Below are 22,805 nucleotides of genomic sequence, written 5' to 3'. Positions count from 1 at the left end.
CAGTCCTTTCAATGAATATTCAGGGTTGATTTCCTTTAAAATTATATATCTTATTATAAACAAAAGGCAGACTTTTTGTGTCTTAAAATGAAGCAAGTACAAAATAAAATAACCTAAAACCACCTAAAATCTTTATCCAGGAAAAAAATCCTTCCAAATTCCTATTCCCTTATAATTATTTATGAATCAGAAACAAACAAAAATAAATAGAAGAATGGTTATATAAAGGAAATGTTTCTCAGTCATGGGGACTAAGCAATAAGTTCATAATTATTAATCATTGAAGTAGTAATAAATAAAATAGAAATGTACATAAGCCCCACTGTGAGTAAAATTGCCTAAATTTTAAAATATTAGAATCATTTTGTAAGTAAAAATTTTGCATACAGGGGAAATATTAATGATCATAAGAAGAGAAAATATTCAAATAACAATAGTTCAGTGAAGGATTAATATATTATTAGGGGTAGATCAACTACTACAAAGAATCACTGACATAAGATCTATTGAAACAAATTAAAATTATCTCTGCATACTCTTATCATATGCAATAAAGTGACAAATAATCAGTCAGTGGCCTTCATATTTCAGATATTCATGCACATCAAATAAACAAGTGGGAATGCATCAAACGAAAAATCTTCTGCACAGCAAAAGAAATGATCAACAAAATGAATGGGACAATATATTTATAAATCATATATCTGATGAGTTAATAGACGAAGAACTTATCCAACTCAAGAGTAAAAATGCTAACAACCTGAGTGAAAAATGGGCACAGGAACTGAATAGACAGTTTTTCAAAGAACACACCAATGGCCATCAGGTACATGAAGAGAAGCTTTATATCATTAAGCATCAGGAAAATGCAGATCAAAATGAGATATCACTTCACAACTGTTAGCATGGCTATCATCAAAAAGTAGTTCTCCACAAGATTGGACCCAAAGCAAATACACAGGTTCATATAGGGAGGCAGGAGAGTCAGATGTGAGATAGAAGCAGAGGACAGATTAATTAGATTTCTGGCAGTCAGGAACCAAGAAACGTGGGCAGCACCTGGAAGGCAGAAAAGACAAGGGAACAGATTCTCCCCTTGAACCTCCAGAAAGGAGTGCATTCTGTTATCTTGATTTTAGCCTCTTGAAATCCATTTGGACTTCGGACCTCCAGAACTGTAGGACAAAAAAAAAATCTGTGGTGTTTTAAGCCACTGTATTTGTGATAATTTGCTGCAACAATAAGAAACTAATACAACTCCTTAGAAAAGAAATGTCAGGTATTTATTTTAAAGCGAGACAGTAATTACCTAAACCTGAGTAAGACTCACTTGTATCTCAGAAAAGATTGCAAGATAAAAGCATTCATCTGATGTTTCACATAATGAAAATTCCTTGTAACTGGTAAAATAATTGCTTGTGGAGAAAGGCCTGAACCACTAGTGGTAAAGAACCCACCTGCCAATGCAGGAGACATGAGACACAGGTTTGATCCCTGGGTTGAGAAGATCCCTTGAAAGAGGAGGGCATGACAACCCACTCCAGTACTCAAGCCTGGAGAATCCCATGCACAGAGGAGCCTGGCAGGTTGCAGTCCATAGGGTGACACAGAGTCAAGCACGACTGAATCAACTTAGCATGCAGCACACACCTACTTGGATAAGCACATTACTATTGTAGTTCAGTCACTAAGTCGTGTCCGACTCTGTGCGACCCCATGGACTGCAGCACACCAGGCTCCTCTGTCCTCCACTATCTCCCAGAGTTTGCTCAAATTCATGCCCATTAAGTCGATGATGCTATCCAACCATCTCATCCTCTACCACCCCCTTCTCCTTGTGCCTTCAGTCTTTCCTAGGGATATACACTGTGAAAATAACAAGTCTTTTCCAAGTTTCACTGGCAAGAAAAAAATAATCCTGCGTAATAAGAGAGATCAATGAGGGGATGCAAGACTGAGCTGCTATGGGACAATTGGGGAAGATGGGATGTGGAATCTGGGAATAGGACATAGAGTACGTGTCCTGGGGTCTGTGTGAATGAAATGCCAGGAGCTACATGCTATGACCCTCTCCCTATGGTTTATTATTAGTCAACTTTTTTCTGGGATAATAAACAATCCCAAAGTCCCAGTGGCCTGAAAAATGAACAGTTATTTCTCACATATGAGTGTTGGCTGTGGCCCTACTGGGCCTACCTGGGTTCCTGGCATCAGCTAGGCTTTAGTGCAGATCTGCACTGTTGCCTTATGCTGGGACCCAGGCTGAAGATGTAGCTGCTATCTAAGCATGATGTTCTGATGGAGGATGATAATAGTGAAAGAGGGTGATGGGCTTCTGCAAGAAAAAGGCAACCTGTCACTCCCATCCATGATCAAACCAAGTCAGTTTGAAAGGAAATAAGGTAAGGGAGAAAGAGTGGATATGTGCTGAACAATATTACAATCTACTATTGTTTGTTTAGTTGCGAAGTTGTGTCCAACTCTTTTTGCAACCCCATGAACTGTAGCCCCCCAGGCTCCTCTGTCCATGGGATTTCCCAAGCAAGAATACCGAAGTAGGTTGCCACTCCCTTCTCTAGGGGATCTTCCTGACCCAGGAATCAAATGTGAGTCTCCTGCATTGGCAGCCAGATTCTTTACCTCTGCGCCACCAGGGAAGCTCTACAATCTACTACATAATCTGCTATAAAACTATAGTGAAAGTAGGAAAATAATGAAAAATTTGATATCACATGAAATTTGGCGAAAGCCTGAGTGTATGGTGAGTTTTATATTAAGGTCTGCATAGAACTGGAAAAGTAAGCCCAGGATAATAAGAAAACCAGCAGAAGAAAAAAAAAAAGTGGTTACAGCTTTATTTATTCAACCCAACATTTTTAGAAGAACAACTCTTTGTCAGCTACTCTGCTGAATAATTTCATTCTCATTTACTTTCACAATAACTTTTTCAGATGAGGAAACAAGTTCAGAAAGGTTAAGATTAAGATTCTTGCCCAAGTTCCTATAGTTTGTGTTCCATGATGGTAATTCAGGAATGTAGCATTAAGGAAAGTTGAAAAACTAAGGAGCAGAGGGGCTATGAGTGGAATCAATGGTCATAGGAAGTGACTCTTTAACAATAGAAGACAAGAAAAAACACAAAAAGAGGATACCCACAATCAAAACTGGGAAGGACTTGTTTTATATGAAAATGAGGTTAAAACAAGTTGGATCAGTAGCCTAGCCAAAGACATGGTCCATGGGTTTTTGGAAGAGAGCAGGGAGCCCAAGAGACTGGCAGATGCCTGCAGAGGCTATAGTTTTAGAGAGATAACCAAGGAACAAATTCAGCAAAAGTTATGATGGAGCTAAGACAGGGCCACACCTAACCCATTAGAAATAGCCTTGAAAACTAGAAAAATATGCCCTTTCTTCCTTTGGCACAGACCAAAGAATGCTCAAACTACCACACAATGGCACTCATCTCATACGCTAGTAAAGTAATGCTCAAAATTCTCCAAGCCAGGCTTCAGCAATACGTGAACCGTGAACTTCCAGATGTTCAAGCTGGTTTTAGAAAAGGCAGAGGAACCAGAAATCAAATTGCCAACATCCTATGGATCATCGAAAAAGCAAGAGAGTACAGGAAAAACATCTATTTCTGCTTTATTCACTATGCCAAAGCCTTTGACTGCATGGATCACAATAAACTGTGGAAAATTCTGAAAGTGATGGGAATACCAGACCATCTGACCTGTCTCTTGAGAAACCTGTATGCAGGTCAGGAAGCAACAGTTAGAACTGGACATGGAACAACAGACTGGTTCCAAATAGGAAAAGGAGTATGTCAAGGCTGTGTATTGTCACCCTGCTTATTTAACTTATATGCAGAGTACATCATGAGAAACGCTGGGCTGGAAGAAACACAAGCTGGAATCAAGATTGCTGGGAGAAATATCAATAACCTCAGATATGCAGATGACACCACCCTTATGGCTGAAAGTGAAGAAGAACTCAAGAGCCTCTTGATGAACGTGAAAGAGGAGAGTGAAAAAGTTGGCTTAAAGCTCAACGTTCAGAAAACTAAGATCATGGCATCTGGTCCCATCACTTCATGGGAAATAGATGGGGAAGCAGTGGAAACAGTGTCAGACTTTACTTTTTGGGGCTCCAAAATCACTGCTGATGGTGATTGCAGCCATGAAATTAAAAGACGCTTACTCCTTGGAAGGAAGGTTATGACCAACCTAGATAGCATATTTAAAAGCAGAGACATTACTTTGCCAACAAAGGTCCGTCTAGTCAAGGCTATGGTTTTTCCAGTGGTCATGTATGGATGTGAGAGTTGGACAGTGAAGAAAGCTGAGTGCCGAAGAATTGATGCTTTTGGATTGTGGTGTTGTAGAAGACTCTTGAGAGTCCCTTGGACTGCAAGGAGATCCAACCAGTCCATCCTAAAGGAGACCAGTCCTGGGTGTTCATTGGAAGGACTGATGTTGAAGCTGAAACTCCAATACTTTGGCCACCTCATGCAAAGAGTTGACTCATTGGAAAAGACCCTAATGCTGGGAAGGATTGGGGGCAGGAGGAGAAGGGGACGACAGAGGATGAGATGGCTGGATGGCATCACCAACTCGATGGATATGGGTTTGGGTAAACTCCGGGAGTTGGTGATGGACAGGGAGGCCTGGCGTGCTGCGATTCATGGGGTGGTAAAGAGTCAAACACGACTGAGCGACTGAACTGAACTGAACTGTGTCAGGACACATAGTTTGGCCAGTCCAATCTTTTCCCTCCAAGTGGATGGCCTAAATCTGCACAACCTATGGCATCACCCTATTTGGGTTAGGATGAGGAGAAGGATGAAGGTTGAAGAATTCAATCATAAAGAAGGGTATGCCTCCAAGGTTGTCTACATGAGTGAGAAAAGTAGTCTACTTATATGGCTGCCTAGAGGAAATTTAAATAGTCACCTAAAGTTGGATATATATATATATTAAATAGGTGTTTTCTGTCATTTAACTTCCTAAAGGAAGAGTAAATACATGCTCTATTTTAGATATTATCAGGCACACTAAAAAGGAATTCTCAGTGTAATAACATTCTAAGATTTTAAATACTTAGGAGAATTAAAAACAATAAGCTGGCAATTAAACTCAAGTCAAATAGTGTTGTACTATACCTGCTCTACAACATACTGTTTTAAAGTATGTATTCCCCCCACCCAAATGGGTAGTAAACACAAATTCAATTATAATGTATGAATCTACTTTCTCTCTCCTATTTTTTTTTAAGAGATACCCTATGTCAAAATTCCATCCAGCCTTCAGGATTTGATTCAAACCCTCTCTTCTCTACCAAGGTCAACCTTGGTTAAGGTTCCAAAAATGTTTGCTCCCTCCTCTGATTCTTGGGTCCTTTGCTTATGCCTCTATTATGAATTTACTTTTACTATGATGGGTAGGTTTTGATTGGAAACACCCAGAGAAACTATAACTTAGGAAGGCAAGCCCAGTCGAAAGGTTCTCTTAGTTGAAATCACCTATGAGCCTGCCAGGTGTCTCAGTGGGTAAAGAATCCTCCTGCAGTGCAGGAGATGCAGGGGACACAGGTCCTATCCTTAGGTTGAGAAGATCTCCTGGAAGAGGGCATGGCAACCCACTCCAGTATTATCACCTGGAGAATGTCAGGACAGAGGAGCCATAGTCCATGGGGTCACAAAGAGTTGGACACGACTGAGCGACTGCTTCAGTTTCAGTTTAATGTATGCTTTAGACAGTATATTGCAAAGGTTACTTTTACTAATATCTCATTTAATATTTTGACCAAAAGTTTTTCTCTACCCATTTACTGAATATAAATTGTTTTCTTCAACTGATGGATCACAATATAGACATTTGTCTTTCGAAATTTCCTCACATCTAAGGTGAAAACAGCTCTCCATTTAATAAACGTTTCTTCATTGATTACTCAGCAAAAATGCTGTAAGAGTTCACTTAACTGCTTTTTCAAAATTGACTTTTCTAATCCAAGGCAGCAGCATTACTCAGCAAAAATGCTGTGAGAGTTCACTTAACTGCTTTTTCAAAATTGACTTTTCTAATCCAAGGCAGCAGCAAAGGATTTGTAGAAATGTGGGTACTAGAAAACCAGTGATATTTTTAATGTCTTCATTTATGTTCAGATGCTTTCATTCCTAAGTATATTTCTTATATTCTATGCCACAGCTACAACACAATTATAGTTTAGTACTTGTACTTCTGAATTTTATAGTACTTTTAAATGATTAAGTTACCCCCTTTAAATCTGATAAAATATGACTTTTTAAGTTTGCCATCTTTTGCAGTATCCTCTGATAATTTCTTGACCTAATATTTCTATTATGCTTTGATACATACAAAGATTAAAATTTCACTAGCAACTGAAAATGTATATTGCCAGGGTTGAAGGATTCAGGGTGGTTTGAATTGTTTGCCCTCAGGAGATACACGAAATGTAGGAGTGTTGTTTCTATAGGTTCTACTGCTTTATTTCCCCAAAGAAATGAAGTATAAAGTACAGAAATTCTTTACTCCTTATATATAGCTCTCTGTACATTAAAGAAGAGAGATTGTAGCAGAGGAAGATATAAAGATGCAGATCAAGAGTCCAAAAAGGCAAAAATTTCATGAGAGAGTGTATGAGATTAAGTTGATAAAAGGGGAATTTAGGGAAATTATCTTCTAAATTTATTTACCTATCATATCTACACATTTGAGGGGATAGAAAGTGTTTAAATAACTTGTGATATTTATATGATCTCATCAGGCTTGCTCTCTGACCTATTTTTTAAGTTTAAGTGGATGGTAGGGTGGGAATGTGGTTGCTATGTGAATACAGAGAATAAATGTATGATATTGTAGTTTATCCAATGTTATTTTTAAATGTCAATATAAGACATATTCACACACATACACAAAACGCTATGTTTTACAGACCCAAAGAATTGTATGTATTTTTAAATAAGCACCAAAAATTATTTTAATATATACATGGTGTTTTAAATTCTTCCCAAATACTGTTACTTAATTTTAAGTTTTATGTAATGATTAGGTATATGTTATATTAGTAGTAGTTTAGTCACTAAGTCTTGTCCAACTCCTTGCAATCCCATTAATTAATATCAAATGTATTTATGTAAAGTAATTTTAGAATAAAATAAAAAGTATACTAATAGTTTTATATCTTTGGAAATCTCTATATACATGCAAAAATGTGTTTTTTTAAAACTATTCAAGAGAATGGATAAAAATGTCTTAATCACTCAGTATATTTTTATTTTACATTTCACTCAACAGTGTCAGAATATTTTAATCACTACTATTCTTAAGGATAGTGCTTAAGATATTTAGCATTTCAAAATAGAAGAAAATTTCAAATTTATATATTATTTGCAAAAGCAGTGTCCCTTCCTAAAAACCAAACAAATAAAAATCAACAAGGAAAACTACTTGTTTAATTTGTATGTTCTTACCTTCCTCCAGTTCTTCTGTATCAAATAATAGTGTCCAAAGTTGTGTTCGTAGAGTTGGATATCTGTTTAACATTTTTTTCCTTTTCATTATCAGCAATTAATTGATGATATCTATCCATAAAGAGAAAATATATTAAATATATGAATTCCAACATTCATAAATATTCAGTTCAATTCATAATACATAATTCTCAAGTGAAAACCATATAGATGTTAGCTAACAATGCCTTCCCAATTATATCACACACTCAACTACTGACAACAACCTCCTCTCAAGTCAAATCCATCAGTAGACACCATTTTTATTTTAGATATTCCTATTCTCTGGCACTTCTTTTCTTCCTGTAACCACAAAAAAAACACTCACAAGGTAGAAAAAGTGGCTTTAGGATATACTTGGTATATAGATTGCTAGGGCTGCTGAAACAAAATAACACAGACTGGGTAGCTTAAACAACAGAAATTTATTTTCTCACAATTCTGGAGACGGGAAGTTCAAGATCAAGGTGTCAGCAGGGTTGGTTTCCTGAGGGCCATACAGGAAGGCTCTATCTGTTACAGGCCTCTCTCCTTGGCTAGTAGATAACTGTCCTCTTGTTGTTCTCTGTGTGTTAGGCCCCACCCCAATGCACCGTCTGAGACTGAATCGTGTCTAGTAAAGAAGAAACCTTTTCTCCATGCCTGAAAAGAGCCCATTCTAGCCACTCATTAATAGGCATATGATTTCAAAATTTCAGTGAAAGGAATGAGGCAATGTAGGGGTTAAAGCTAACTGTAAAACAAATATCTAAATATAATTCCCTCACTTGAGACAGTTTCCTTTATTTTTTAAAAAGCTATGTATATGAGAAACATATTCTAGGCTTCCACTCTTATCAAATAGTAGACCCTATGTACCAGGAAAGAGAGTTAACAAATGATAATAAAAAGCAGAGGCTGTAGACAGGCAATAGCGGTTACCCAACAGAAGTCACAATTACAAAAAGCTTAATTCCCATCACAAAAGAAAGGCATAAACAAAAAAGAGGATTGGGGCAATAGATTGCAGTTTAAATTTATTTGCATTTTTTAATAAATGCTGATAGTTCTCATACCCTAAAGGTAACTGCTTAGTCATTAGGAAGTTATCTCTCTCCCCTTTTACCTTTTTTGTAAAAAGAAAAATAATATAATGCTCTTATAATTTTCAACACTAAAAATATTAAAGTAGTATTGAGATGATAAAAATTCCATAGTCATTTATTTACACTTAAATTACTAATGTGCTTTTTCCTTTCATAATTTTCATGTTTCTAGTCGTGGCCTCTTCTTTTTCATTTAGAGAAGCTCCTTTAACATTTCTTGTAAAACTGTTCAGTGGTGCTGAACTCTTCTATCTTTTACTTGTTTATAAAACTTTTGATCTCTCCATCAAATCTGGAAGAGAGCCTTACCGTGTAATCTTGGTTGTAGATTTTTCCCTTTCATCACTTTAAATATATTGTGCCACTCCCTTCTGGCCTGCAGAGTTTCTGCTGAATAGTCATTTGTTAACCTTATGGGAGGTCCCTGGTATATAACTTGTTGCTATTCCCTTGCTGTTTTTTTTTTTTAATATTCTTTATCTTTGGGCTTCCCTGGTGGCTCAGAGGTAGAGTCTGCCTGCAAAGCAGGAGACGCAGGTTCAATCCCTGGGCCAGAAAGATAACCTGGAGAAGGAAATGGCAAACCACTCCAGTATTCTTGCCTCGAGAATCCCACGGACAGAGGAGCCTGGAAGGCTACAGTCTATGGGTTCACAAGAGTCAGTTACGACTTAGCAACTAAACAACCACCATTACCCTTTATCTTTAGTTTTTGCCATTTTAATTACAGTCTGTCTTGGGGCTTCCCTTGTGGCTCAGTTGGTAAAGAATCCACCTGCAATGCAGGAGACCTGGGTTCAATCCCTGGGTTGGGAAGATCCCCTGGAGAAGGGAAAGGCTACCCACTCCAGTATTCTGGCCTGGAGAATTCCATAGACTGTATAGTCCATGGGGTTGCAAAGAGTAGGACACAACTAAACAACTTTCACTAAGCTGTTTTGGTGTGTTTCTGTTTGAGTTAATCCTGTATGGGACACTCTGCCCTTCCTTGACTTGGATGCTGTTTCCTTTCCCCGGTTAGGAAAGTTTTAAGCTATTATATCTTCAGATATGTTCTCAGCCTCTTAATCTTTCTCCCTTCTCTTTCTGGGACCCCTATAATGTGAATATTAGTGTGCTTAATGTTGTCCCAGAGGTCTCTTAAAATTGTCATTTCTTTTCTCTCTCCCTCTTTTTTTTCCTGTTCAGAATCAGTGATTTCTTCAACTCTATCTTCCAGCTCACTGACCTGCAACATTTAGTCTACTATTATTTCCTTCTACTGGATTTTTAAATTTAGCCATTGTATTCTTCAGCTCTGTTTGGTTGTTGCGTATTTTCTAACTCCTTGTTAAAAACTCTAACTGCTCAGCGCATGCATCCTTCTCTTAGGTTCTCTGATCACTGTTACAATCACTACCCTGAACTCTTTCTTGGGTAGATCTCCCATCTACTTCATTTAGTTCCTCTTCTGAGGTTTTATCTTGTTCCTTCACTTGGAACATGCTCCCTTTTACCTCATTTTGCATAACTTGCTGTTTTTATTTTTATGTGTGTGGTAGTTTGGTTACATTTCCTTGGATAAGCGGCCTCTTATAGGCCTGTGCACCCCATCAGTGCACTCCCCTCTTAGCACCAGAGCTCTATGATCTAGGGGTACCCCCCATGTGGAGTGTATGGTCCTTCTTTTGTGGCAGACTGATTACTATGGGCAGTCTGGTGGGCTTGGTTGGCCCCTGGCCTGGTTAGTCACCAGGTCCTGCCTCATTGGTTGGCAGGGCCATGCTATGAGGTAGCTGACTAATGAACTCTGGGGGGCCCTGCGGGTAAAGTCAGGGTCCAGAAGACCCCAGGGCTCTTGGCTGCCTGCTGGTGGGTAAAGCCAGGTCCTGGGGCAAGTGCCAGTCTGCTGGTGGGCAGAGTTGGATCCTGGGGCCTTGATGCAGGGTCCAGGAGTCCCAGAGCTGGTATTGAATCACTCTGCTCATGGTGGGTGGTGGGTGGGGTCACTTCCTGATACAGTTGGCCACAGGGCCCAGGGTGTCCTCAGGCTTCTGTTAACCTGCAGATAGAGGGGCCAGATTGGCAGGCTGCAGGGCTGCAGTTGTCTTATGGCTGCTGTCTGCATGCTGGTGGGTGAGGTTTGTCCCAAAGCTAGAGCATGCTTGCTAGTGGGTGGACCTGGGCTGCAAGCTGCAGGGCTGCTGCTGTCTTGCAGTTGGTGTCTACCCACTGGTGGGTGGAGCTGGGTCCTAGGATCTCTGGCTGGAGGGCTCTGGGTAATCCCAGGTCTAGTACCTATGCACTGGAGGGTGGGTCTGGGTCTGCGCTTTCTGTGGGTATGGGGCAGCTGTGGGCTCAGGGGTGTCTTTGTGTTTGTTTTTTTTCTTGTTCATTTTAAATATTTATTCCATAAGGAATATATTAATAAGTTATTTTGTTAAAATCTCAAGAAAGAAGAGCTCGCTTATACACTGTAATTGATATTCTATATCTGTATCTATATATCTAGAGGCCTAAAGTAGCCTGTCTGGTGTGGGTGGGGCTGTGTCCCTACCCAGTTAGTTGCTTGACCTGAGGCATCCAGCACTGGTGCCTACAGACCGCTGGGCCAGGGCTGCACTGGGTCCTGACTAATAAGCCAGAGGGAGAATTCCAAAATGGTGCTTGCCAGCGCCAGTGTCCAGGTGATAGAATGAGCTCCCCAGAATGGTTGCCCCAGTGTCTGTGTCCCCAGGATGACCTCCGATTGCCTCCTGATTCTTCAAGAACAGCAGTTGGTCTGACCTAAGCTCCTTTCAAGTTACTGCTTCTGCCCTGGGTCCTGGAGAGTGTGAGATTTTGTGTGCACTCTTTAAGAGAGAAGTCTCTATTCCCCTCAATAGAAGAAACTGCGGTTCTTATACTGATGGGGAAATCAAGCACCCCTGGATGCACGGGTCCAGAGTTCATCATGTGTTTTCCCCTACTGTGGGCTCTGTACTCCGGGGCTCCTGTTTCTTTCCTTATGCTCAAATTCCACACAATTGTTAAAAGATACACAGTAGCACTTACATAGTAAAACCATTGAAAGAAGCATATTCCTCCGCTGTGAATCCATAAATATCTTGGCAAGATAGGTCCACTTCTTGCTGAGGAATAAGATTGACTAAACTTGTTGGTTCATCACTGAGAGCAATCATAAAGGCTGTTCTGGAGCAAGAGATATAAATATATGTCCACTTATGAATCTTAACAATATCTTTTATTTTTTAAAAAGTTAGTCTTCTAAATTTACTGTTCAAATGTGTAATCAGGAAAAGAGTCAGGGTAAGAATGTAAAATGTGGGGCAAATCTGCTCAAAAAGGTGCGGTAATCACAGATCATATTTATTATGGACTCTGAAAATAAGAGTCCCTAGAAGCAACTAGTTCAGTGGTTTTCAATCCCTGCCTCCTGAGAACCATAATATTTTCCAGGAAATGTGTCAAAAATTCTATGGAGAGGAGTGTCTGGGACTCTGGGTCCCCATCTTCATTTAACTACAGCATCTGTGATTTATAGATTGGGTTTCTATGGAAGATTCTAATGTTATTTTAAAAAAAGAGTAACAATAACAATACCAGTCTGGCCCAACTGTTTGATTTTATAGATAGAAAGACAGATCCTGGAATCTAGAAAATTTGTCCAAAATTCCTATGCCCAAATCTTTTCAATATCAAATATATGTCATATATACATATATAATATAGGCTTAATTCAAATTGTGGACAAGAGCAGCCTGGTGTATTTCAGTAATGAGCACCTAGCATTTAACACACACATGTGTGTGTATGTGTGTGTGTGTGTGTATTCCTATTAGAGAGCTATGGTTACATGCTCTTATTTAGCATTAATTATACCTTCGATTCTTATCTGCAGCATTCGCATCTGCCCCACTCTTCAAAATAAATTCTACCATTTCTGCATTATTTTCAGTAATGGCAAGTAAAAGTGGCATATACCCATCCTGGAAAAAATATTTCAAAATGATTACTTTAAATACCGTACCAACATTACATGCTTTTTAGATTTAAGTTCACTTTGAAAAATAACTATGCTTATAAGAAATCTCTGTCATATCTTATAACAGCTTAAAATGGAAAAGAATCTAAAAAAGAATATATACATACACAGAGGAGTCTGGTGGGCTACAGAGTATGGGGTTGCAAAGAGTCAGACACAACTGAGGGACTAACACACACCACATGTATATATTTATAAATATATATACCAGGGCTTCTCAAGTGGGGCTAGTACTAAAAACCCTGACTGCCCACGCAGGAGATGTAAAATACGTGAGTTTGATCCCTGGGATGAAAAGATCCCCTGGAGGAGGGCATGGTAACCTACTCTAGTATTCTTGCCTGGAGAATCTCATGGTCAGAGAATCCTGAAAGACTACAGTCCATGGGGTCGCAAAGAATCAGACTGAAGCAACTTAGTAAGCACATACTGCCACTCAAAAAATAAAAATAAAATTATAAAAATATATAAAAAATAAATTAATTAAATAAGTAAATAAATAAAGGGCTTCCCTGGTGTCCCAGATGGTTAAGAATCTGCCTGCCATGCTAGAGACACTAGTTCGATCCCTGGGTCAGGAAGATCCCCTGGAGAAGGGAATAGCTACCCACTCCTGTATTCTTGCCTGGAGAATTCCATGGACAGAGGAGCCAGGTGGGCTATAGTCCATGGGGTTGCAAAGAGGTGGACATGACTGAGCAACTAACACACACACACACAAATAAATAAAATAATAAAAAAATATTGTTAAACAGTTAAAAAATAAAATTAAAGTTTCTACTTCAAGCTTAATTCAAATTATAGGTAAGAGGAGTATGGAGCATTTAATTAATGATCACCTAGAATATATATAAATATTACAAAACATTAATTCACAATACACAGTTGGTTTCCTAGGGTTTCATTTAAACTTCCAAGGCTGGCACTTATTTTGACCTGTCATGTAGATAAAGTATCAGTGAACTAAAGTATTAGGAAGCTTAAAATGGTATACTCAGCAATTATCCATAATGTCTTAATAGGGGACTTGGATTACTTTTAGTATAACAAGTACCTTTCTAATTTTACTCTATTCTTATAATTATTCATGAGTATATAAATAAAATAGAAAAAAGATGTAGTCTTTATGATTTCTAATCAATGTTCATTTATAGTGAAATCAAATATTTCTCATTTGATGTAGTCCTTTGAACAATTTTAATTGTTAAACATAATGCTGCTTTGGAGGTCAGGATTATAATCTGAAATGAAATAGAGAAAGTTTTTTTAAAAAAAAAACTTATCAGTATTTGATAATCTCATTCTCCTCTCCTTCTCCCTAAATTCATTTTGTAAAACTCAAGCTTTATATAACATATGTCTCAACCGATATACTCTTGCCTGGAAAATCCCACGGACAAGGAGCCTGGTAGGCTACAGTCCCTGGGGTCGCACAGAGTCAGACAGGACTGAGGCGACTTCACTTTCACTTTTCCCATTCATGCACTGGAGAAGGAAATGGCAACCCACTCCATTACTCTTGCCTGGAGAATCCCAGGGACAGAGGAGCCTGGCGGGCTGCCATATATGGGGTCGCACAGAGTCGGACACGACTGAAGTGACTTAGCAGCAGCAACCGATATACATTATCTGCAATGACTATCTCTTTCACTGCTTTCTAAAATATCTGGTACTGTTTTTAATAGAAGACTACCTTATTTTGAGCCTCAAGGTTAGCTTTGTGTTTCAGTAGTTTTGCAGCTTATGAGACACTTTGACAACAGGCCACAAAATGAAGAGCAGTGTTGCAATCTAAGTACACAAGGTTGGGGTCTGCACTGTGTTCTAGAATAATAGTAGCACAACTCTCCTTGTCACATGGTACTGCCTGTCAACACAAAAACAATAGATGGCTAACCAATTTACTACTTGGTATCTGATATCTTAAACTAATATTTAATACTATGTTTTAAAATATGAAATATAACAAAGGTTAACTAGGAGAAGAACTCAAATGCAATTCAATCAAAAAGGGAAAATCAACACACCTTAGTCAATGGAGATCTGTTTTCACCATCCCAGACATTTACTTTGCACTGTTTCTCAGTTAAAAGAGAGACAGTATTTGAGTATCCATTAGCACAGGCCAGGTGCAAAGGTGTTCTGTATCGACATAATGAAGCACAAGTTAGAGATAAGGCTTAGTTTGAAAAGTTACCTACTATGCCGAAGAACATGCCAGATCGTATATTGTTAAGGTATTTGCTTCATATACCTTCAGATGACTCATTAGAAAAGACCCTGATGCTGGGAAAGGCTGAAGGCAGGAGGAGAAGGGGACGAGAATAAGAGGAGAATGAGATGGTTGGATGGCATCATCAACTCCATGGACATAAGTTTGGGCAAGCTCCAGGAGTTGGTGATTGACAGGGAGGCCTGGCGAGGGGTCCTTGAGGTCACAATCAGACACGACTTAGCATCTGAGCTGACTGATTTGCTTCATATGCTTACTTATATTTACACAAAATTCATATTAATTATAATTACTTTTTACAGAACTAGAGATAAGTCTTAGTTTGATAAGTTACCTACTATGCCCAAGAACATGCCAGATCATATATAGTTAAGGTATTTGCTTCATATGCTTACTTATATTTACATAAAATTCATATTAATTATAATTATTTTTTACTGAACTAAAAGGGCTATGTAAATGCCCTGAAGATAGTTATTTAACTGGTTTCACTTCCAAGAGGATTTATTTATGTTAAAAAAAAATAGCTTTTTTCAAACACCAAAGTGGAGTCTATGCCTTGGAAAGAATGATAAAACTAGATATCCAATAAAATCTAGAAATGATCTCCAAAACCTAAGATACATGTGCAAGCTAATAGGAAGAAGGGACATTGCCTATGCTTGGAACTCCTGTTCCACAGCATGCTATACCTACGTGTGTGTATTTCTCTTTGCTCAGCTATTAAAGTTGATATTTGCATCTAAGAAGTGAACACAAAGGTGAAAAGACTAAGGGTTCTTTTTAAGTTGTAGATCTCAGCCTGATTTTTAGTTATTAAAATATATTTTTCTTCTCAAAGGGCCATATTCTTTTTTTTTTTTAATAAATTTATTTATTTTAGTTGGGGGCTAATTACTTTACAGTATTGTAGTGGTTTTTGCCATACATTGACATGAACCAGCCATGGGTTTACATGCGTTCTCCATCCTGAACCCCCCTCCCACCTCCCTCCCCATCCCATCCCTCTGGGTCATCCCATTGCCCCAGCCTCAAAGGGCCATATTCTATGTAGCCTCCAAGAAACCAAGCACATATTCATGAAGTATAATATAACAGGTACTAATGATGCCATTTAAACTTTGTATTTTTAGCCTGGACTGGCCCTCAATAAACTTTTATTTATTTGTGAAGGCGATATCATTTTATCCTTACTTTAAGATAATTTTGTAATACAAAATCTATATATAGATAGCTCAGGTCCTAAACAAAAGATTTTAGATGTCATTTTCCATTTTATTTTAGATCCTCAAAAGTACTTTATGGATGCATACCTAAACAGAACTGTTACTTATGCTAAGAGGAGCAAAAGGTAACCCATAAGAACTTGAAAATAAGGTAACTTCCAAAGAGTTAAACATAAAATCTATAGATGATGATATAATTTACCATTTGTGAGAGTAAATAAAAAAATATAAAAATAATTTTGAACAATTTGGAAATACACAAACTCCAATCAAAGTTATCTGAATATAATCTCTGGAAGGAAAGACTAAGTATAATACAAAAAAAAAAACAAACAGAAACCTAACCAATTATATTGCTCTGTCTGAAGAAAGACTATAATCAGAAAGAGGATGGTCAGCTAGGTGATAGACTGAAACCAGAAGTTATTCGTGATTAACATCCTCCATGGTAAAGAAAATGTGAATTTAAGGAACCCACATTTCCCAGTCATTGGAAAGGATTACTTTGTTTTTGTGTATAACAAAACTGATTCCTCAGACATCATAATCTAGCTGAAAATATCCCTCAAAATGACCTACCTTGTTTGCTGTGATTCCATCCGTGCCAAACAAACTGCTGATAACTAACATGCTTTCTCAGAAATTATAACACAGGAAAAGCACTGATTATGCTGACATCCATAATTTGGCTTAAAGGTAAACTTTCTTATTTAATAGGAAATTTCTCCAGTCTTCAACCCAAATATATAGGGCCAAAAGGCTTTAAGCTGACCTAAAATAACTCCTTGTGATAGCACAGCAAATCTTAACAAACATTTTGATCTGTCTCCTTCACCTACTGTTATACCTATCTCAAAAATTTAATTTCAAGGAACTTAGGTGGGTTTTACTCAGTCTTTAGATCTACCTCTCTGTCCAGCTCCAGTTTCCTTTTTTCATGAAAACAAGCAAAAAACATTACCAATTTCTCTTTCTCTGAGAGAAAGTAAATGGCATTTGGGTAATTCCTAGTAGGTTTTCCAAAAGTGGCTGCTGCATGCCTGCGAATATTTCACTCTTCCAATTTAAGTCTAAACCCTACATTACAATGAAACTTTTATAAAGATCTCCGAGCCCATCTATATGCCCCCAAGGAACATAGGAAATCAACCACAGAGTCAACAAAATGAAATAGCTATGAAAGCTTCAGTTTCTTAAGGAAGTATTGAGCGATATAGTCCTGTGGTCTTTTACACAAAATTTGAAAACAAGACTAATCTATCCTGAGTAGGCATGAAGTCTTACAAGGGTTATAATATTACTCAACCTTCGAGATAGTCCTAAAAAGATTTTTACTCAGAATATTTGGCATCCTTTTAAATGAGTCATCCTGGCTTAAAAAGACAAAAAGTCTCAAGAATATACAGACTGCCTCCATTTCATTTTAAGTTTTAGATTTAACTGGTCTTAATTCCAGAGAATTAAGCATATGGAATATTGAAATATGCAGCAAGTAATGCCTTTGTTATGATCATTTACCAAATGTGTACACATACAAGTGCTTCCGCCAATATCAATGCTTTTTCACCTAATGTCAAAAACCATCCTATTTTTTGAAATAGCTGAATGCTTCAAAACATGTACTTACAAATGTTTTAGCGACACACTTTAAAACCAGGGATATTATTCCATTTCTCTAAAATACACAACTTTTATTAGTGTATCATATTGCAAAGTGAAGACTCTGATTTATATTGTTACCTTTTAACTCATGGTACTTATAAGAAATCTAAATCCCTGCAAGGCCTGAGTGATGGTTTCTAGGGTTTTAGGCAAGCTGGTATCCTACTGTTTGATTCAAGATTTGTTTCCTCCCAGTCTCTCACTCTCTCACATACCAGTGAAAGAACTGTCAGCAGAGACTGTGGCCAAATGAAGAGTTATCAGATCCCAGAAATCTTTAACTGAACTTTAGCAAAAGGCGTGACTCAGATGGCTATGAAGAGTCACTATTCTGGAAGCTGAAAAAAGAAGTATCACCTGCTACACAGGGTGCAAGACCAGAACATAGCTGCAGTCTTGAATTAGGTCATCATGAGAACGCCCCTCTTATCAACTGACTTGGGCTTTTGATGATAATCTAGAATTCAGAGTAAGTGAAGAAGTAACCAAGGAAGCTACCTCACACTAGATCATTACTTTCAACTGTAAACCAGGCACTTTAGATCTAATCTGGGTTTGAGTAGTATGGTGGAAATTGTTCATTTGGAATTGAGCCTTCACTGACCAGGCTATCTACAGATCTTAGGGAATTTTTAATAAAAAAAAAAACAGAAGTAATTTAATTTTAGTGCTGGGAGAGATATTAGACATCTTCCATTCATTTTTATACTTATTAGGTACAGAACTTTTAAAATAAAAACATAAATATAAGCCAAATAAACAAAGGACATTAATAAGGAGCTCTTCTGGTTTAATAAGAAATAGTTTGCAACAGGGCTTGCAGATCTTGGTTTAAAAAACACTTATCTAGTAATAATTCTGATTTGACAAGATGAGATTTAGGGTCAAGGTCATACAAATGCAGGACAGGACACAAATTCAGATTTTTATTCCCAAAACAATGTTCTTCCTACTGGGCTACTATGGCCTTCAGAACAACCTGCTCAGTAACTGTCATGGTGTTTCTCTTGTTCTCTCCTAACCAGAAACTTCCACTTTTAGTATCATTATGTTTACTAGAAAACATATATAGAACATTATTTCCTAAGGCCATTATTTATATGTACATATACCTACATGAGGCATCAGAGACCTTTAGCATAAGGCTTCTAAAATGAGTTTATGCAGCATTATATAAAGCACTATAAGTCACTTTTAAAAAATTTAAACAGCACAAAGCATGTCTCCCATAACCAGTCTTACTCTCCTCCCCTGCCCAAATCTCACCTACTCTTCAGAAATAGTGATTTTAAGTTTAGTATGTATCCACTCATAATTTTATCCCATTCTCAGTCTTTCTACACACACACACACAAATATTCAAATAGAATATACAGTTGGAGACTTTTTTTATTCGGCTTTATTCAGGTATAATATACAAAAAATTTAAGTGTACAATTCTATGAGTCCTGACCAATATATAGTCATATAACTGCTACCATAAACATGATAAAGAACATTTCTACCACTCATATCCCTTTATAATCAATCTCATTCCTCCAGTCCCTGTATGAAGCACCTGGAAACTACTGATTTGCTTTCCTTGGCTATATTTTTGCCTTTTGAGAATTTCATAGAAAAGGAGTCACTTGATATATAGTCTTTATTATCTGATTTCTTTGGCTTGGCGTGACACTTTTGAGATTCATCCCGTTGCTGCATGTATCAGTAATTTCATTTCTTATATTAATGAGATATAAGTTTATTGCTGAGTAATATCTTTAAATTATATTTATCTGCATAGATATATATGTATGTATTCATTCATCAAAAATATTTATTAAATACTTACTATGGCTTAGGCAAGGTTCTAGGTGATGAAGACACAGCAGCAAACAAAATACCTGACCTCATGAATCATACCTGGCTAGCAGAAGAGGTCAACAACAAAAAAATACAAGGTACAACAGACAGTATTAAGTGCTAAAGGGAAAAATCAGGCAGGGAAGAGGAACAGAAAATGTCAGCATGGAGAGGGGGTTCAATTGTAGGTAGTGTAGCCAGGGAAGCCTTCACTGATATGGTGACAAACCCAAAGGAAGTGAGACCAAGCCATGTGGCTATCTGGGGGGAAAAGTACTCCAGGCAAAGGAACCAGCAAGTCCAAAGGCTCTAACTAGATGTCTGGCATTTTTGTGGACACTAAAAAGGCAAGGGGAGCTGGAGATGAATGAAAGGGAAAGTTGTAGGAGGCAAGATCAGAGAGATAACAAGAAGTGGGGGTGAATATTGTGTAAGGCTTATGAGCCTTGGAAGGACTTTGACTTTTACCCCTAATGAGAAGGAAAGCCAATGGATGTTGTTTAGGCAAGGAAAGACATCACTTCACTTACACTTTAGAGAACCATTCTGGCTAATGTGTGGACAATAAACTGAAAAGGTTAGAAGACAGAAAACTACCTAGGAGGCCACTGCAGTAATTCTCATTAATGTATGATGGTGGCTTTGTCTAGGGTGGTAACTGTGAGGTGGCAAGAAATGGCTGGATTTTAGATATATTTTGAAAGTAAAACCAAGATTTCCTGTTGAAAGAAATGGAGGATGTGAAAGAATGAGATTAGTCAAGAATGACTCTAGGGGTTCTGGTCTAAACAACTGAAAGAAAGGATTTGGCACTTATAGGAAGAGAAGAGCAGATCTGAGAAGTAACAGGAGTACAGTGTGGGGATATGTGAGATCCCAAAGCAGTGATGGAGCGGAGCTAGTAGCTCTCACAAGCAGACTGTTAAATTCTCAGGAATTACTCAAGCCAATTGACATCACCTTTGTATCTTGAAATCAGGGCTTCTCTTCTCTTCTCCCCACCCCGACCCCGACCCCGACTCAAAAGCCTGTTATTAAACATTTACAAGCACACCACAGTCTATTAGATATCCAAGTGATAGTGTAGGCATTTGTATATGTGAGTCTAGAGTTCAGGCAGACGTCTAGCTGCAGATAAAAAGTTGGGAAGCATTGGAAATCAGATACAGATGATCTCTCTTCACCAGTCAAGTAAGGATTAAGAGAGAGAGAGTCATTTCAAGGTTTGAGGCTTCAAATATTTACCAGTCAGGAAGATGAAGCGAAACCAGCAAAAGAGTCTAAAAAGAACTGTACACAAAAGTAGGACAAATGCCAGGTGAACCAGTTGTCCTGCAAGACAATACAGTATTTCAAAAATACTATTGATAAGGAAGTAAGAGACTTGGCTGAGATGCCTCCCAAGTAAGACTGAGAATTGACCGCTGAATAAAGGCATGCTGAGATTATTCATGACCTTGTAAAGAAATGCAAAGCAGTGGTACAGGATAAAAGTCAGATAAATTAGATAACTCTGATTTTATTAAAAGAGGAAGTAAACCTATCCATGTTGCTGCTGCTGCTGCTGCTAAGTCGCTTCAGTCGTGTCCGACTCTGTGCGACCCCATAGACGGCAGCCCACCAGGCTCCCCTGTCCCTGGGATTCTCCAGGCAAGAACACTGGAGTGGGTTGCCATTTCCTTCTCCAATGCATGAAAGTGAAAAGTGAAAGTGAAGTCGCTCAGTCCATAAGTTAACACAAATCCTCTAACCATAGTGATGAAACATGACATTTTACACACTCAATGACCTGAAAACTTTCCCACAAGATTTAAGGGAGGCACATATAGAACACATTCTGTTATTAATGCCAAATACATAACTTCATTTCTTTATAAAATTAGTTTTGTTTTTGCAGTAAGTGGGTGCTGATGAGTTTTTGAAGATCCTCTATAACTCAAAAAAAGTTTTTTTCATAGGAGATATGCATTAAAAAGTCAATTGTTTTGCTTTTTCATAGTCTCAAAATCTTAACAACTACTCTTCTGAAAAGTTGCCTCTACTCTTTTTCTATTAGTATGTTAGGAACATGGAAAATCTTAGTGGCTGGGGACAAGATTTGTCACAGGAACAAACCGTCGGTCGGGGAGAGGGTGGAGTAAGCAGTGGAGATTCAGGCAAATGCCCTCAGATATCCAGGAGAGCCTTTCTAAAGGGAAGAAGCTGAAAATTGGGGGTGTGACCCTCTGCCAATGGTTACCAGACCTCTCTGCTGTGGGAAACATGGAGTGACAAGCAGTGGGGGAGCCCAGACAAGTCCTGATTCTGGTTAGAGGACCCAGTGGCCCCAGCTTCCCCACCACGCCGCCCTTCAGTCACTCTGGTCACCTGAGTTCTCTGTCCCGCATGTTCACATCATGCTTCTTGAGCTGAAGATACTCCTTCACCTTCTCTAAATCCCCGACTGAGGCAGCTCTGTGAAGTTTCTTTAAATTCTTATCTCGAAGGTTGTAGCCTGATTGGGCAAGGAGACCAATACTGGCCCATCTGCCTATAAGCAGGGGTGAGCAGGAACAGCGGGGTTCATCCTTCCTTCTCCGTAAGGTGAAAAGCTTCTTCATGGTGGTGCAGGAGACAGCCCTTCAGTGGGACCAGGAAGTCCTGGAATTCCTAACTGCCCCACCTACCTGAGCCTCTGGCTCGCAGACCCCTCTGGTCAGATCCTCCCCCACAATGCTGGAGTCAAAGCAACCAGAAACCCACCCGAACTGGGACACAGACAGGAAGTGCGCCAAAGACCAGAAACAGGCTGGGCGGCTTTTCTCAGTTGTCTAGCGACATGCAGGGCCTTGGCACCCAGTGTTGCCCAAATCCAAATTCTTCACCCAAGATCTTAGATTAACTGCAACACTCTCAGTCTTCCTATTAGATCAAGAGCCTTTGGGTAGAAATCTACCAAATTCCTTACAAACAATCCCTTTTCCTTCAAAGATAGACCTAATGGCTTGAACTCTCATTAAACCAAGATTCACTTTCTTCCTGGTGAAGATGAACCTCCTCCAGTGACCTTGCGTCCAGCCTACCCCCTGCCTCTCACCAACATGATTCACATGATACAACTAGCCTTTAATAATAACTGAAATCCCTTCCTTTGTCAATTTCAAACATACTTTTGAACACCACCTCTCATATTTCAGCTCATGCCTCACAAAACCCCCAAAAT

General features: G+C 38.5%; 1 protein-coding gene across 1 annotated transcript; it reads right to left on the bottom strand.

The window, feature by feature from the left end:
- Positions 1 to 7,512: 7,512 nt before the first annotated feature.
- ANKRD7 (ankyrin repeat domain 7) lies at positions 7,513 to 22,203 on the bottom strand. The gene is given in 6 exon segments (XM_081531172.1): positions 7,513 to 7,603; positions 11,650 to 11,787; positions 12,478 to 12,584; positions 14,334 to 14,507; positions 14,668 to 14,782; positions 21,971 to 22,203. Coding segments are annotated over 6 exon segments (858 nt in total).
- Positions 22,204 to 22,805: the final 602 nt, after the last annotated feature.

The sequence above is a fragment of the Giraffa tippelskirchi genome, chromosome 10, assembly GCF_054371585.1.
Source record: "Giraffa tippelskirchi isolate mGirTip1 chromosome 10, T2T-mGirTip1v1.2.pri, whole genome shotgun sequence".
Lineage (NCBI taxonomy): Eukaryota > Metazoa > Chordata > Mammalia > Artiodactyla > Giraffidae > Giraffa > Giraffa tippelskirchi.
Note: the sequence above shows the minus strand (reverse complement) of the source record. Positions and strands in the feature narration are given on the sequence as shown.